Source organism: Phragmites australis, chromosome 18 (assembly GCF_958298935.1).
Source record: "Phragmites australis chromosome 18, lpPhrAust1.1, whole genome shotgun sequence".
NCBI lineage: Eukaryota > Viridiplantae > Streptophyta > Magnoliopsida > Poales > Poaceae > Phragmites > Phragmites australis.
This window is the reverse complement of record NC_084938.1, coordinates 15,535,438-15,549,625: the sequence shown is the minus strand read 5'-3', so window position 1 is coordinate 15,549,625 and position 14,188 is coordinate 15,535,438. Positions and strand designations below refer to the sequence as shown.

The 14,188-nt window shown below is 46.0% G+C and overlaps 1 protein-coding gene across 1 annotated transcript; it reads left to right on the top strand.

Moving 5' to 3' along the window:
- The first annotated feature begins 821 nt into the window (after positions 1-821).
- Positions 822-3,951, top strand: LOC133898949 (uncharacterized). The gene is made up of 4 exons (XM_062339783.1): positions 822-1,935; positions 2,010-2,060; positions 2,182-2,232; positions 2,313-3,951. Exons 1-4 carry the CDS (start codon positions 872-874, stop codon positions 3,859-3,861), a joined length of 2,715 nt encoding a protein of 904 aa, XP_062195767.1. The 5' UTR covers positions 822-871; the 3' UTR covers positions 3,862-3,951.
- The last annotated feature ends 10,237 nt before the right edge of the window (positions 3,952-14,188 follow it).

The following is a 14,188-nucleotide window of genomic DNA, read 5'->3' as shown; positions in this document are numbered from 1 at the left end:
AAAAATATCGGGTTAACGGGTTAACAGGCCGTTCTCGGCCCATTTAATCCGTTAACCCGCGTGCCCCCGCGTGCTGGCCGGGCCGTGGCCGTGCTGTGCGGGCCGCCGCGTGCTCGGGCCGTGCCGTGTCGCCCGGCCCAGCCGTGCCTCCTGGGCCGCCTCGTGCCTGGGTCGTGCTGGCCTGGGCTGGGCCGTGCCCGTGCCGGCCCGACTCGGCCAGGCCGTGCCGTGTCAGGCCGTCGTGTCGCGCGCTCGGCCCAGGCACAACCCGTGGCCTCATGCTGTGCTGGCCCAGCCCATCTCGACTCGGACCGTGCCGTACCTACAGTGTTGTACCTCCGACCAGCCTAATAGGCACGGCCCATTTAAACATCTTTAGCTGTTATCTTCGTTTTTAAAGAGATGTGTCTTTAGAATATATACAAATAAACTGTAGAAACTTTGACTACTAATATATACAAAACTATTATAATTTAACATATGAAAAATAGTAGTAATGAATTTATCATAAAAAATATTTTAATATCATCTAATTTTTATTAAAAAATAGTTATTAAAAATAATAATCGAATATATTTGTTAGAGAATATTAATATCTTAAACGATAATTAAAAGAGAACGGAGTCGGAGTCCGGACGGTGGACCGCAACACTGAGTGCAAGACTGACGCGATGCCTGATGTCAGAGGATCCGCGTCATTGGAGAGGAAGTTTCGTGTCAGAGAGGAGGCATCTTCCTGGCTGGGCTCGACGACGAGCGCGCGTGGTCAAGTCGTCGTCAAAATATAAAACACACATTTCTGCACGTTGGCGTCTCCATCGCAATACTAAAAGAATTGCAGCCGCATCCAGGCGCGCTGGGCCAACTGGCAATGGCGAAGTCCGGCAGCGGCAAAGACCCTTGGGAGTACTGCCTGCGCAAGTACCTCCTCCTGCTGGCGACGCTGGTGGCCACGGTGACGTACACCGCGGCGTTCAACCCCCCGGGCGGCATATGGCAGGACGCCAACCCCGCCGCCAACCGCATCGCCGGCAACCCCATCATCCGGGATACCAGCTACAGCCGCTACCTGGTGTTCTTCTACAGCAACGCCACCGCGTTCGCCTCGTCGCTCGTTGTCATCGTCCTCATCCTCATCCTGGCCATCCTGCACGACAGGGGAATTAGCAGCCCGACGCCACTGTGCATCCTACGGGGGGTCATGGTGCTGGACCTGCTCAGCCTCATGGCGGCCTACGCTGCCGGGACATTCCGTGACACGCTCACGGCCGTCTACTCCTCGGTGCTGGTGGCCGGCGTCATCGTTTACCTCCTGATCCACACGATGCTGGCCTCGCGGTGCAACGAGAAGAACGACAGCGCGCCCGAGCGGCTCCGCAAGGTGCTGATGCTGCTCGCCACGTTCGCGGTGAGCGTCACGTACCTGGCTGGGCTGAGCGCGCCGGGTGGTTTCTGGGACCACGCCGAGGGCGTGCACAGCCCCGGCGACGCGGTCCTCAAGGGAGGACCCCACGACGCACGGCTCAAGGCGTTTTTCGTCTGCAACACCACCGCGTTCGTCGCGTCCCTGCTCATCCTCGTGATGCTCCTGGAGAAGAAGCTGAGCTACAGCCAGAAGGTGCGGTCTTTTGAGCTCTACGGGTTCATTGCCGTCACGCTCATCGGCCTCGTGGCGGCGTATGCCGCCGGCAGCTGCCGCCAGATTGACACGACCATCTATGTGAGCGCTCTGATTGGTGCCGTTCTTGCGTGCATTTTTGTCCAAGTGGTTATTGTTACACGTTTGAAAGAGGCCGTAGTGAATAGCTGCTTCTGGGCAAAAGTACAAGCCTTAGTGTCTGGATGCCTTCCATCAGAAACACCTTCCTCCTCTTCCGCAAATTGTAGTTTGGGGCAACAAACTCCAGGTCCCGACACAGATAATGCCACTGGCAGGTACGGGCAGAGAAATTTTGTGGCATTTTAATCTCAGTATGCAAATTAATCCTGTTTTCTCTGAAATTTATCAGTGACGAGACGGAACAAACCCAAGGTCCGCAAACTAGTAATGGCAATGGCAGGTACGGACGCAAGAACATATCCTTAGTCTTCCTACTCTTCAAATAATTGGTATTACAGTGTGCAATTCAATTCTATTTCTCTGTAATTTATGGCGGGTTTGTTTTCTATGTAATTTATCAGTGATGAGCAGCAGCAAACTCAAGGGCCGCAAATTAGTAATGGCAATGGAAGGTACGAACAGAGCACATATGCAATTCAATTCTGTTTTGGCTGTAACTTTATATGCATCTGTTTTCTCTGTAATTTGTTAGTGATGAGCAGCAACAAACTCAAGCGCTGGAGAAGGCTCGCTCTCTTGTTCTGCTGCTCGCCACTCTCGCAGCGGCCATCACCTACCAAGCAGGGCTGAACCCTCCGGGTGGCCTCTGGCAGGACGACGGCGACCGCTACAAGGCCGGCGACCCCATCCTCTTGACCACGAATCCCAGGCGGTACAAGGCGTTCTACTACTCCAACTCGGTCGCCTTCGTGGCCTCCCTGGTCGCCATCATCCTGGTAAGGAAGAAGACACTGCACCAGCACAACGCGCTGGAGGCGGCCATGATCCTCGACCTGTTCGGCCTCATCGGCGCGTACGCCGCGGGGAGCTGCCGGGACGTGAGCACGTCCATCTACGCCATGGCCCTGGCAGGTGCTGCGCTGGTCTACGTGGTGATCCATGTCGTCTTCTTCACGCTGGACCACACGGACGGCGGCAGGGTAGGGGATGACGAAGCTTCCCGCATGAAGGAGAAAGAGGCAGAGGATTTGGTGGGGAAGAGGCGCAAGCGGCTTCTCCTCTTCGCGATCTTGGCCGTGACCATCACCTACCAAGCCGGGCTGACGCCGCCTAGCGGCTTCCATCCCAAGGACGATAAACTATCCGGGCACCGTGCTGGCGACTCCGTCCTGCTCCACAACTACCCGCCCCGTTACACGGCCTTCTTCTACTGCAACTCGGTGACCTTCATGCTGTCCATCGCCCTCATCATCCTCCTCGTGAACCCGAACCTGTACAGGCCGGCCATTCGAAGCAACGCGCTGTCCGTTTGCACGGCGGTCGGCTTGATTGGTATTATGGGCGCATATGCCGCCGGCAGCACGCAGCATCTGAAGACATCCATCTATATCTTCGTGTTGGCGGCTGTCGTCCTCTCTTCTGTAGTCATTTTGGTTGTTATGTTTTTTAAGAACAAAGCTGATAGCAACCAGACAGTCGATGTCGAAATGGATGCGAGAGCCGAGCACAGAGGAGAGGATTCCTCTGCTGCTCCTGAGAAAGAAGACGGCAATGCGGGAGCCGAGCTCAAAGCAGAGGAAAAGAAGTTACATGCCAAGCGCAAGTATCTGATGCTGCTGGGAATCCTGGTGGCGAGCGTTACCTACCAGGCCGGCCTCTCACCACCGGGCGGAGTTTGGCAGGCCAACGTCGGCAAGCACGCCGCGGGCGACCCAGTCATGCACGACAACCGGAGACCCCGGTACCTGGTCTTCTTCTACAGCAACTCCACCTCGTTCGTTGCGTCCATCGTCGTCATCCTCCTCCTGCTGCCGGAATCGGTGCACAAGAACAAGTGGTGGCTCGGGGTGATGAACACGACAATCGTGCTGGACCTGATTGGCCTCTTGGTCGCCTACGCCGCCGGCTCCAGCAGGTCGTGGAAGACCTCCATTTATGTCTCCTCACTCGTCATCGCCGTGCTGGGATATTTTGCGATCCATGTGATGCTGTCATGCTTCAACAGGAGGCGTAAAAAGCCAGCGGCGGCGGCCTTCCGCCTCTCAGCGGGTGGGCATCAGGCTTCCGTAGTTCCAGCGTGATTCATCATCAGTTTTGTAAGAGGATGGTAGAATGTTTGTATCGTATTGTATTGAATTTTGAGGGCCGAATATATAGAATACATATATAAATATAAGATGGAATCTAATCCTAATCTACTATAACAAATAGATCATTATATATTCTATATCATATATTCTAACATCCTCGTACTCGCAGCAGTAGCGTCGCAGACGAAGAGACTGGAGAGGAAGATGAATGATATCCCCACAGTTGAAACAACGTGACGCATATATTGTGACTGGAGAACCCAACGAGTTGCTCATACAGATAGTAGCCCTTTATGCCGAAGTTGAGGTAGCCGAGAGCAAGACGAGTAGCTGTGGTCGAGGATGCCATGCGTGAGGTAGCCGTGGTCGATGAAGCCATAGTCGAGATTAATTTTTGTGATCGAGCGAGCAGCATATGAAGCCATGGGCGCAAGAAAGGCGCTATGGTGATGGGCACAGGGAGGCTCGAGGAAGAAGACGATGACGCAGATGAGACGATCGTTGAGAAAGAGGTCGATGCCGAAGTCGATGCAGCTGACACCGTCGAGGACGAGGCGTGCATCAAGTTTTCCAGGTTCGGGAAAACGTCAGGACGAAGGCACGTAAATTGATGACTTGCACGAATATCCCAAGGCAGTTTCACTTTCAAAGGAATGGTGTAATACATCTGACAATTCTGAACCCAATTGGATTGACCTGCTTCATTAGGAATTCAGAATCCAACCCCCATTAAACTTTGCAAGATTCCTAGTCTACTTCTGATTTTGCCCACTACTTTCTTCCTCCTTAAACCCTACTTTGAGGAACAAAGTTTTGGGACTTCCAAGAGATTCTCACTGCAATTTGCAGAGTTGCAGTTACATATGCCAACAGTCCAACTACCTCGGTTATCAATCTTAAAAATCTTACTACATCTATACGAAAATGTGGCCATCGCTTACTGGCCCTGCCTGATTTTAGTCATCTACGTACCTCACTATTTATCCCCTGCATGCATATTTAGGACAGCACCTCGAGGTACTAACATTTGGCACGTACATTTCATTGTTACGACTTGCGACAATAGAAATCTCCCATAAGTCCACTACATACGCAAGTTGCATTACAATAATATTGTGTAATGTACCAATTCCAGTCTTGTCCCTTTGCATAAGAAATGATAGGGACCACCAACCAGCTGTGCAGTCCATCAAGTCTGTTTGACAACACACTTCAATTGGTGCCACACACGGCATTACCCTGCATGCCTAATGACATCGTATGTATGCGTCATCATAGTGACATGTTGCGCTGACCTCATGTAAGGCGATTAGATCATTGCTGAAACAATCATTGCTCTCCACATGCAACCATGCGTGGAATAACACACGCAGGTTGGTGCGAATGATGGAATGCTCGATCGCCCAGTCAGAGAGAAGGAAACAAACGTGCCTGCAACTTGGGTGTAGCTGATGCAAGGTCCCAGATCTCAACGGAGATTAGCCTTAGAAAAGGGTTACTGCATTAAACAAGTTAGTCTTCTCTGGTCACGTAAACTAAGCAAAGTCCGGTTCACAACTGCACTCTGCATTTGGCCTGACAAGCAAGTCACAAAGATGTGACGAAATTAACTGCACCACGGTCAATTTAAACCTGGCATGTTATTCAGGTGGGTAAAAATCCTAATGTGCATGGGTTTCTATCATTTTTTTTTAGTCTGGGCGTGGATTTAATTCTAAATTTAATGGGTGGACGAACACGGATATGAAAAAAGCCTTACCTGTGCCTGCTTCATTTGAACCCAAGACACTAGATATATAAACTAGCACGCGAACCTTAAGGTCATAGATGACGGGTAAGGATACATCATCAATAAAGTCATAGGTGACGGGTCGTAACCGTGATCCGTCACTGATATACGTCTCCCATGTGCTTGGAAGAAAGATATAAGTGACTTATGTTTAGATATAAGTGATGGGTTAATAGGTTACATGTCACTTATATTAAAACATAAGTGACGGGTAACCTCTTCACCTGTCACTTATGTTTAACCTCTTTACCCGTCACTTATATTTTCACATAAGTGACAGGTGAAGAGGTTACCCGTCACTTATGATTTGATATGAAAGTGATAGCATTTCATAAGAAAAATAGCATACATCATGTTTAAAGCAGTAATTGAGCAGTAGGATGTAATAGTAAAAAAGTTGCTCTCAAATAGTTTTCAATAGTTGGCCCAAGATAACAGAGGTCCTGCTCCCTAACTATTCAATGGAACACATCATCGACTGAACATATTTCTAAATTCTCATCTAGTTTTAGAACATGTACATAAATCTCTAGATTTAAATTATCATGGACAGTGTTGCATAGACATAATAGAGTACACAACTTCTGAACCGAGGAAGCAATATATTGTAATAGAAACAAAAACCAACCAGTATAATATAAAACAGGTGCTGATAGTAATTGAGAAGCACAAGCAGCTGTTGTATCAAGTATCAAAATTGGTAATCACACTCTAATCTTATAGCAGCAACAATCCAAGGATCTAAAGACACATATCACATATCACAAAGCAACACTAGTTGATCTCTAGGGGCTACCTTACTGCTCAAAACAGAGGAGGAGGAAAGTACTCACATAGTCACCCGCTAAAAGGAATTGATGATTGAGACTAGGCACAACAACTCTACCGCTGTCTCAAAAACCCTATGCACCTCGTGGGGAAGGAGAAGGTCAGGGTGGCGCATTGGGGACGAGGAGGAAACAGGGCTAAGCATCGGGGAGCTCAGATTGGGGAAGGAGGAGATCGAGGCGCGCAGCTGGTGGGGAAGGAGGAGATCAGGGTTGCATGTTTGGGACAAGGAGGCCGGGTGGCGTGTCAGGGATGAGGAGGAAGCATGGCTGCGTGTTGGGGAGCTTGAATTTAAGGAGGAGGAGATCGGGGCAAAGCAGCTGGTGGGGAAGGAGGAGGCCAGGGCGGTGCGTCGGGACAAGGAGGTCGGGGGGCGTGTCGAGGAGAGGAGGAAGCACGACGGCACGTTGGAGAGACACGGTGGAGTGGGGCGGTGGTGAACCCTAGCGCGAGCGGGTGCTACGGGCGAGCGGGCTAGAACTTAGGCAAAATGATACGAAGGAGGGTGGGACTGAGCCTATATGTATATATAAGTAATATGTGACATGTTTAGAGTATCACCCGTTACCTATAATAACCACTCGTCACTTATAATAAATCATAGGTGACGGGTTAAAAGTATCACCCGTCACCTATGATACTTTTAACCCGTTACCTATGACTTATAAAATGTAACAAGTGAATAGTATCACCCGTCACTTTTTATTTATAATAGGTGATAGGTGAAGAGTATCACTCGTCACCTTTTACTTATGACATGTCACCTATCACTTTGACAGAAATCTTCCAAATTGAATTCATCAATTGTTATGTTAGGCGTGCACAGTAGCTGACCAGCTCTTATAACAGAGCTAAGTCATCAGTAATGAGTCACAATATAACCTGCCACCTATGACCGACCCAAGGAGACCCGTCATCTATGCTAAGTCATAAGTGACGATTGTAACATGACCTATCACTTATGACCAGATAATAAGTGACGGGTCGTAATATAACCCGTCACTTATAACTAGTGTATGAAGACTCATCACTTATGACCAGGTCATAAGTGATGGGTGTAGTTATGACCATCACAAATGTGATAAGTGATGGGTAACATTATTACCTGTTACTGATGATTTGTTATCACTGACAGGTCAAGGTCTGATCTACAACCTGATGCTACATAAGTGACGGGTCGTAGAAGGACCCATCACTAAATCATGTCTCTTTTATCTATTTTTTATGTAGTGAATGCGTAGGAACCATCTACGCAGATGCCAAGTTGCAATACAACCTGGCAGATTCCTTAAAAAAAGAAATACAAGCACTCTCTTTTGTTAGTTTGTTAGGAGCGCTCTTATAGCTTGATTAGTTGGCTATTACTGTTAGCATCGGCCATCATTGTAATTGCTATAAATAGCACGCCAAACAGGCAAATTAATGTGAGTTGCATTCCAATCCTCTTCATGAATTCAAAGCGAGTTCAGTCCACCATTGATCGTTTACTCGTCACACAAACTTCCGCTACCATGACTTCGTCCACCTCTGCTTCTTCTTCCCCACCACCCTCCCCTAAACACCCAGGTGCTGGTGAGGTTCCTAGTTCTTAGCCCACCATCCTGTCTGCCTCCTCCTCTACCGCTATTCAGATGGTAAACATCCGCTCACATGTTCCCATCGCCCTTGACATATTGGAATCCAACTACACCCAATGGTAAACATTCTTCGACACCATCTTCAGGAAGTTCTCCCTCGGCACCCACATCAACATTGCGCCGACAAATATGCCCCCAATGACTCAGAGTGGGTGATGCTAGATCACACCATCATCAATTGGCTATACACCACATTGTCTAAGGAAATCTTATACCTCGTGATGCAGCCGCATAACTTCGCCTATGATGTCTGGCGTGCCATTCAAGGCCTATTCCGCAGCAATTGCCTGACACTTGCGGTTTACATCGAGGTCGAATTCCGCAACCTGCTCCAAGGTGATATGTCCATGATGCAGTATGGCTCAAAGATGAAAATGCTTGCTGATGCCCTCCGCGACATTGGTCAACCGGTGCACCAAGAAAACCAGGTGCTCAACCTCCAGTGCGGCCTCAACCCAAAGTTTCATGACGTGATACCCATCATCACTAGTATTTAGCGGGGACTTTAATATTTTAAGATATTGACAGAAGAAACATAATAACAGATTTACCAACAGATGGTAATATACCTGGTCTAACAATACCTTAAATCCCACCTTTTAGAAATTAGATTGAGTCTTAATGTCTATTGAGTGTGATGTAAAATACCCATTGGCCAATGTTCATGCTTTGGAGCGAACGAAAGTGTCTGACCATACTCCCATTTTGTTGTATATCGGAAATTTAGTTCCACTAGTGGGTTATAAGCACTTCAAGCTCTAACTAGGATGGTTGAATCAGAAGGGGTTTGAAGACATAGTAAGGTACATCTGGAACCAACCATCAAGCGGACAGGCTCCCACACAAAGGTGGACAAAAAAATTGAACTCTCTAAGGCGCTACCTTTAAGGTTGGACCAAGCACACTAGCGGGACTTATAAACAAGAAAAGAATAAACTTATGGCGATTCTTGACAATTTGGCTAAGATATCAGAAACACGTATCTTAACTGATACAGAGTTCGACCTTAAGAACAAATAAAATGGAAGACTAGTAAAACTTCTTCGAGAAGAGGAAACAAAATGGTACCAACATGCCAAAACTGATGCTATCCTCCAAGGACACGATAATATACATTTTTTTATATGGTCGCAAATGGCAAACATAGGAAACAATGAATCTTCGGCTTGGATCAAGATGAAGGAACAATTGAGGGGACCCTCAAATAAAAGAATATGTGATAAATTACTAAAGGAGTTATTTGGCCTACTTGAGTACAATCACTTTTTCATGAAGGAGTCATGGACAGACAATATCACTCAGGTAACATAAAACAAATATGATATTCTAACAGCCCCATTCTCGAATGAAGTACGGAACGTGGTTTTTCAAATGAAACATAATAAATCTCCGGGACCTGATGACTTCCCAGTGGAATTTTACCAGACATTCTGGGACATCATTAAAGATGATCTGATGGCAATGTTCTATAAATTGCACTCTGGAAATTTTACCACTACATAGCCTAAACTTCGGGGAAATTACTCTCATACCAAAATTAAAAGGTGCTTGCAGAATACATCAATATAAACCCATATGTCTGCTGAACATAATCTTCAAAATCTTCACAAAGGTGGCAACTAACCGTGTAAACAGTGTCACCAACAAAATAATCTAACCAACACAAACTACATTCATGCAGGGTAGTAACATCCTAGAAGGAGTGGTCATTCTACATGAAACTATACACGAACTCCATATGAAAAAGATGAATAGGGTTCTTCTTAAAATAGATTTTGAGAAGGCATAAGACAAAGCCAAGTGACCATTTTTGCTACAAATCCTACATAAGAAATGTTTCTCACCTAAATGGTGCTCATGGGTAGAAAGTTTTGTTATTGGGGGAAGTGTAGCTGTTAAGGTCAGTGAATAAACTATTTAGTATTTACAAACAAAAAAGTTTACAACAAGGCAAACACTCTCTCTCTGATTCTATTTAATATTGTCATAGACATGTTAGCAGTCCTTATCGATAGAGTCAAATTGTAGGTATTGTGCTCCACCTGGAAGATAATGGGCTTTCACATCTTCAATATGCCGATGACACAATCCTTTTTATGGACCATTACCTGAAAAAAAAGCAACAAACTTAAAGCTTTTGCTATGCACCTTTGGACAACTGTCTGGCCTAAAAATAAACTTTCACCTAAGCGAATTGTTCTTCTTTGGTGAGACAATGGATCATGCTAAGCAGTATACAGATATCGTTGGATGCGCTAAGGGTGAGCTACCCCTGCGCTATCTAGGGATCCCAATACACTATCTTAAGTTAAGAAATAAATATTAGAAAGAAGTAGAAGATCATTTTGAAAAAAGACTAAGCAACTGGAAGGGTAAATACTTAACATTGGGGGGGCAGACTTGTCCTTCTTAACTCGGTTTTGAGTAGTCTCCCAGCATACATGATATCCTTTTTCTTAATTCCAAGAGGGGTTCTAAAAAGACTTGTCTACTTTTGATCTAGGTTTTACTGGAAAAGTGACAATAACAAAAAGAAATACCGTTTGGCTAAATGGACAGTCCTATGCCAACCGAAAGAATAAGGGGGTTTAGGGATTCTGGACCTGGATATCCAAAACAATGCTCTCCTCTGCAAATGGTTGTATAAACTTCTCACTAAAGAAGGGTGTGGTAAGACCTCCTTTGAAACAAATATTTGAGATCTAAACTACTTAATCAAGTGGAGGGAAAACCAGGTGATTCACACTTTTAGTTTGGCTTAATGAAAGTAAAGCATACCCTATTCCGATATGGCACTTTTGGTCGGAAATCAGACTTTGAAAAGACAATTGGCTACGCAATTTGCCATTAAGAGACCAATACCCAGAGCTATATAACATAGTTTGAAACAAACAATACACGATGGCTACCGTTTTACTAGCTTTCCCGACAAGAATCACCTTCAGAAGGGACCTAATTGGCCCAAAACAAATTATGTGAGATGATCTCCTTTCTCACCTTTCAAACATTAACTTGACCATAGAACAAAATGGGTTTTGATGGAACTTAAACCAACGGGGAAGATTCTCTGTCAACTCACTCTATAGAGCCCTAATACAAATAGATGTGAAAACTAAGACTTCCATTAAAAATTAAGATCTTCCTTTGGTACTTACACAAAGGTGTGCTACTAATAAAGGATAACCACACTAAAAGAAAATGGCAAGACAATCAGAAGTGCTGCTTTTGTCACAAATCGAATGAGATTAATCATCTCTTCTTTGAGTATCGCTTCGCTCGTTCCGCATGGTTTATAGTCCAGGTGGCAACAAATCTTTATTAACCATGAAGTGCACAAAACATGTTTGGAACTTGGCTACATGATCTTAGTAAAATTTTGAAAGCTAACATTCTAGTGATGACGGCCTCCTTTTGTTGGTAGCTATGATTATGCAAGAACGACATTGTCTTTAACAAAAGAAAATATGCTTCTCCTTTGCAGGTTATTTTTACTTGTATACATTTGCTCTGTATATGGTTGGTGATGCAACGATAGGAATATCATTAGTTTATTACATCTGGATGTGCACACTTAGAGCGAGCGGTCAGTGGGCTCTTTAGCCGATTTGGGTGGCACTCTAATCTTCGCATTGAAGCTCCATCACCACAATCGACTCATTGAAGACATGCTTATTTTGTTTGGATGTGTGCATTCTTATACAGAAGCAGGGGATAAACTCTTGTGTATTGCATCATCTTGGTGTGACTATGAGAGTTAATAAAATTTTCCTTTTCAAAAAAAATCATCACTAGTAAAGATCCCGTGCCTTCTCTTCTATCTGTGTGATGTACCCTCTTGAGGAGCTCCAAGCCGATCAGTCAGAAAAACAGCTGGCCACCCAGGCACTCTTTGCCGGTATGTTGAGTTTGTTAAGAATAGCAAATTGTATTTTTTGAAGATCTTAGGTCAGTATATATACATATGTATAAATAACAATATGCAAAAAACCTCTTATAGACTGAAAATATTACACAAAGAAATATATATATGTAACATAGTTCAACTTCCACTGTTCCTGATCTAGCACAAGGCTCCAGGAGGCAACGTCAACAGAAGAGAGGGGGGGGGGGGGGGGCAACAACCAGACCTCCACCTCCAACGGTTCGACCACTGCAGCTGCTCCCTCAAGCCCTCCCTCCGGTGCTACCACACCATGGCTGCCCACCTTCAACCTATGGACAGGTCTGGTTAAGGCGTGGCCGATGCCTTGGCGTCCAACGGGCGCCGGCGTGCTTGGTCCATTTCTTGGCGTTCCTTCTAATCAGCAGGCGTTGACAGCCTATTTGTCACGGGCATCAGCACCTGTGCCATCAAAGCTGGGACCAGTCGGCGCTTCTCCAAGCACTAAACTCTACTGCCCACTCCAACTCCCCGGCCGGCGGCTCCTCCGACTGGTTTTTGGACACCGGTGCATCCTCGCATTTCGCTTCAAACCCTGCTATCCTCCAATCTCTTCACCCTCCTTATCCGTACAGAATTATTCTTGGCAATGGGAATACCCTTCCTGTTACTCACACAGGCACATCTCAAATTCCCACCTCCTCCACCCCACCCCCCTCATCTTCGCAATGTCCAATATTCTCCCAATTTAATAAAAAAAACTTCTTTCTGTGCACTCTCTTACACATGACAATGCAGTCTCTGTTGAATTTGATTGTGATGGTTTTGAATACGAACTTTGGGAGGAACCTTCATCTTCCACAAGACCTGCCACCAGTGCCCATCTGCCGATGTGCTCGGGACATCCACCATGGGATTGATTCTTCTTTCTTGTTCATCTTTTAGCATCCTATATGCCAACCTGACGGAGTAAACTCCCTTTCTTTCATAAGCCCAAGCAAAAACATCCTCTTCCAGCCTATTACCTGGTTTAACCTTCAGAATTTCATCATCTTCCATCCGGATAAAGGAATCATAAATCAATTGTTCATTCCATATTCTACGCCCTGGTAAAAACAGCTCATTCACTGTATTCGTCTCAGGGATCGGCAGTCGCATTCTTGGCTTCATGGACAGCGCAAACCAGGGACCCAATTCTGTTCCCAACTATCAGCAGAGTGCCCCGGTCCAATATTTGCTTGTTCAGTCCCTTTTTGAGCGCTTCCCACCCATGCAACATGGCTCGCCAAGTTTCTGAACTTTCTTTTTTCCTTGTGGCCGAAAGGAAATCACCATTTGGGAAATATTCCCTTTGATCACACGAGTGCACAGGGCATTTGGTCTTGTCATTAAACGCCATTCTTGCTTCCCCAACATAGCTTGATTGAATAAAGTAATATCTCGAAAGCCCATACCACCATCTCCTTTTGGACAAGTGAGCTTAGACCAACGTTGCCAATGAATTTTGTGGCTGCCAATTGCACTCCCCCACCAATAGTTGGAGATGTACGAGCTCATCTTCTTGCAGACCGGCGCCGGAAGCTTAAAGCAGCTCCTCCGATATTGGGACAGCCTGCACCACCGGTCTCAGTAGGACCTCACGGCCTGCACACCTTAAAGTATTCTCACCCCACCCGCAAACAAAATTTCTAACCCGATCAGCCACATAACAGAAGGCACCATCAGCAACTTTGCCAACTGCGGTTGGTAATCCCAAATATTTCTCCCCGAGCACCTCAGTTGGAATCTGTACGCTTTGATGGATAGATTGCTTTGTGTTCTCATAACAATTGGTACTAAAAAATATTGCAGACTTTTGCTTGTTAACTAGTTGACCAGAACCCCAGTTGTATGCTTTCAGAATAGAAGAAATTCTGTCAGCGCTCCTTTCATTGGCAGCATGCAAATAACAAGTGAGAAATCCATGGTGCATGCCAACTCACACGAACTCCACGGGAGATGTATTGTGGTCCACTATTTTTAAGCATACACGATAGCCCTTCTGCACAAAACATAAACAAGTATGGTGAGATGGGATCACCATGACGAATTCCTCTCGTTGGCTTTTTTTTTTTTTTTTTTTTTTTTGGAAACGAACTCTCGTTGGCTTGAACGGAGGAGAAAACATTCCATTCACCCGCAGTG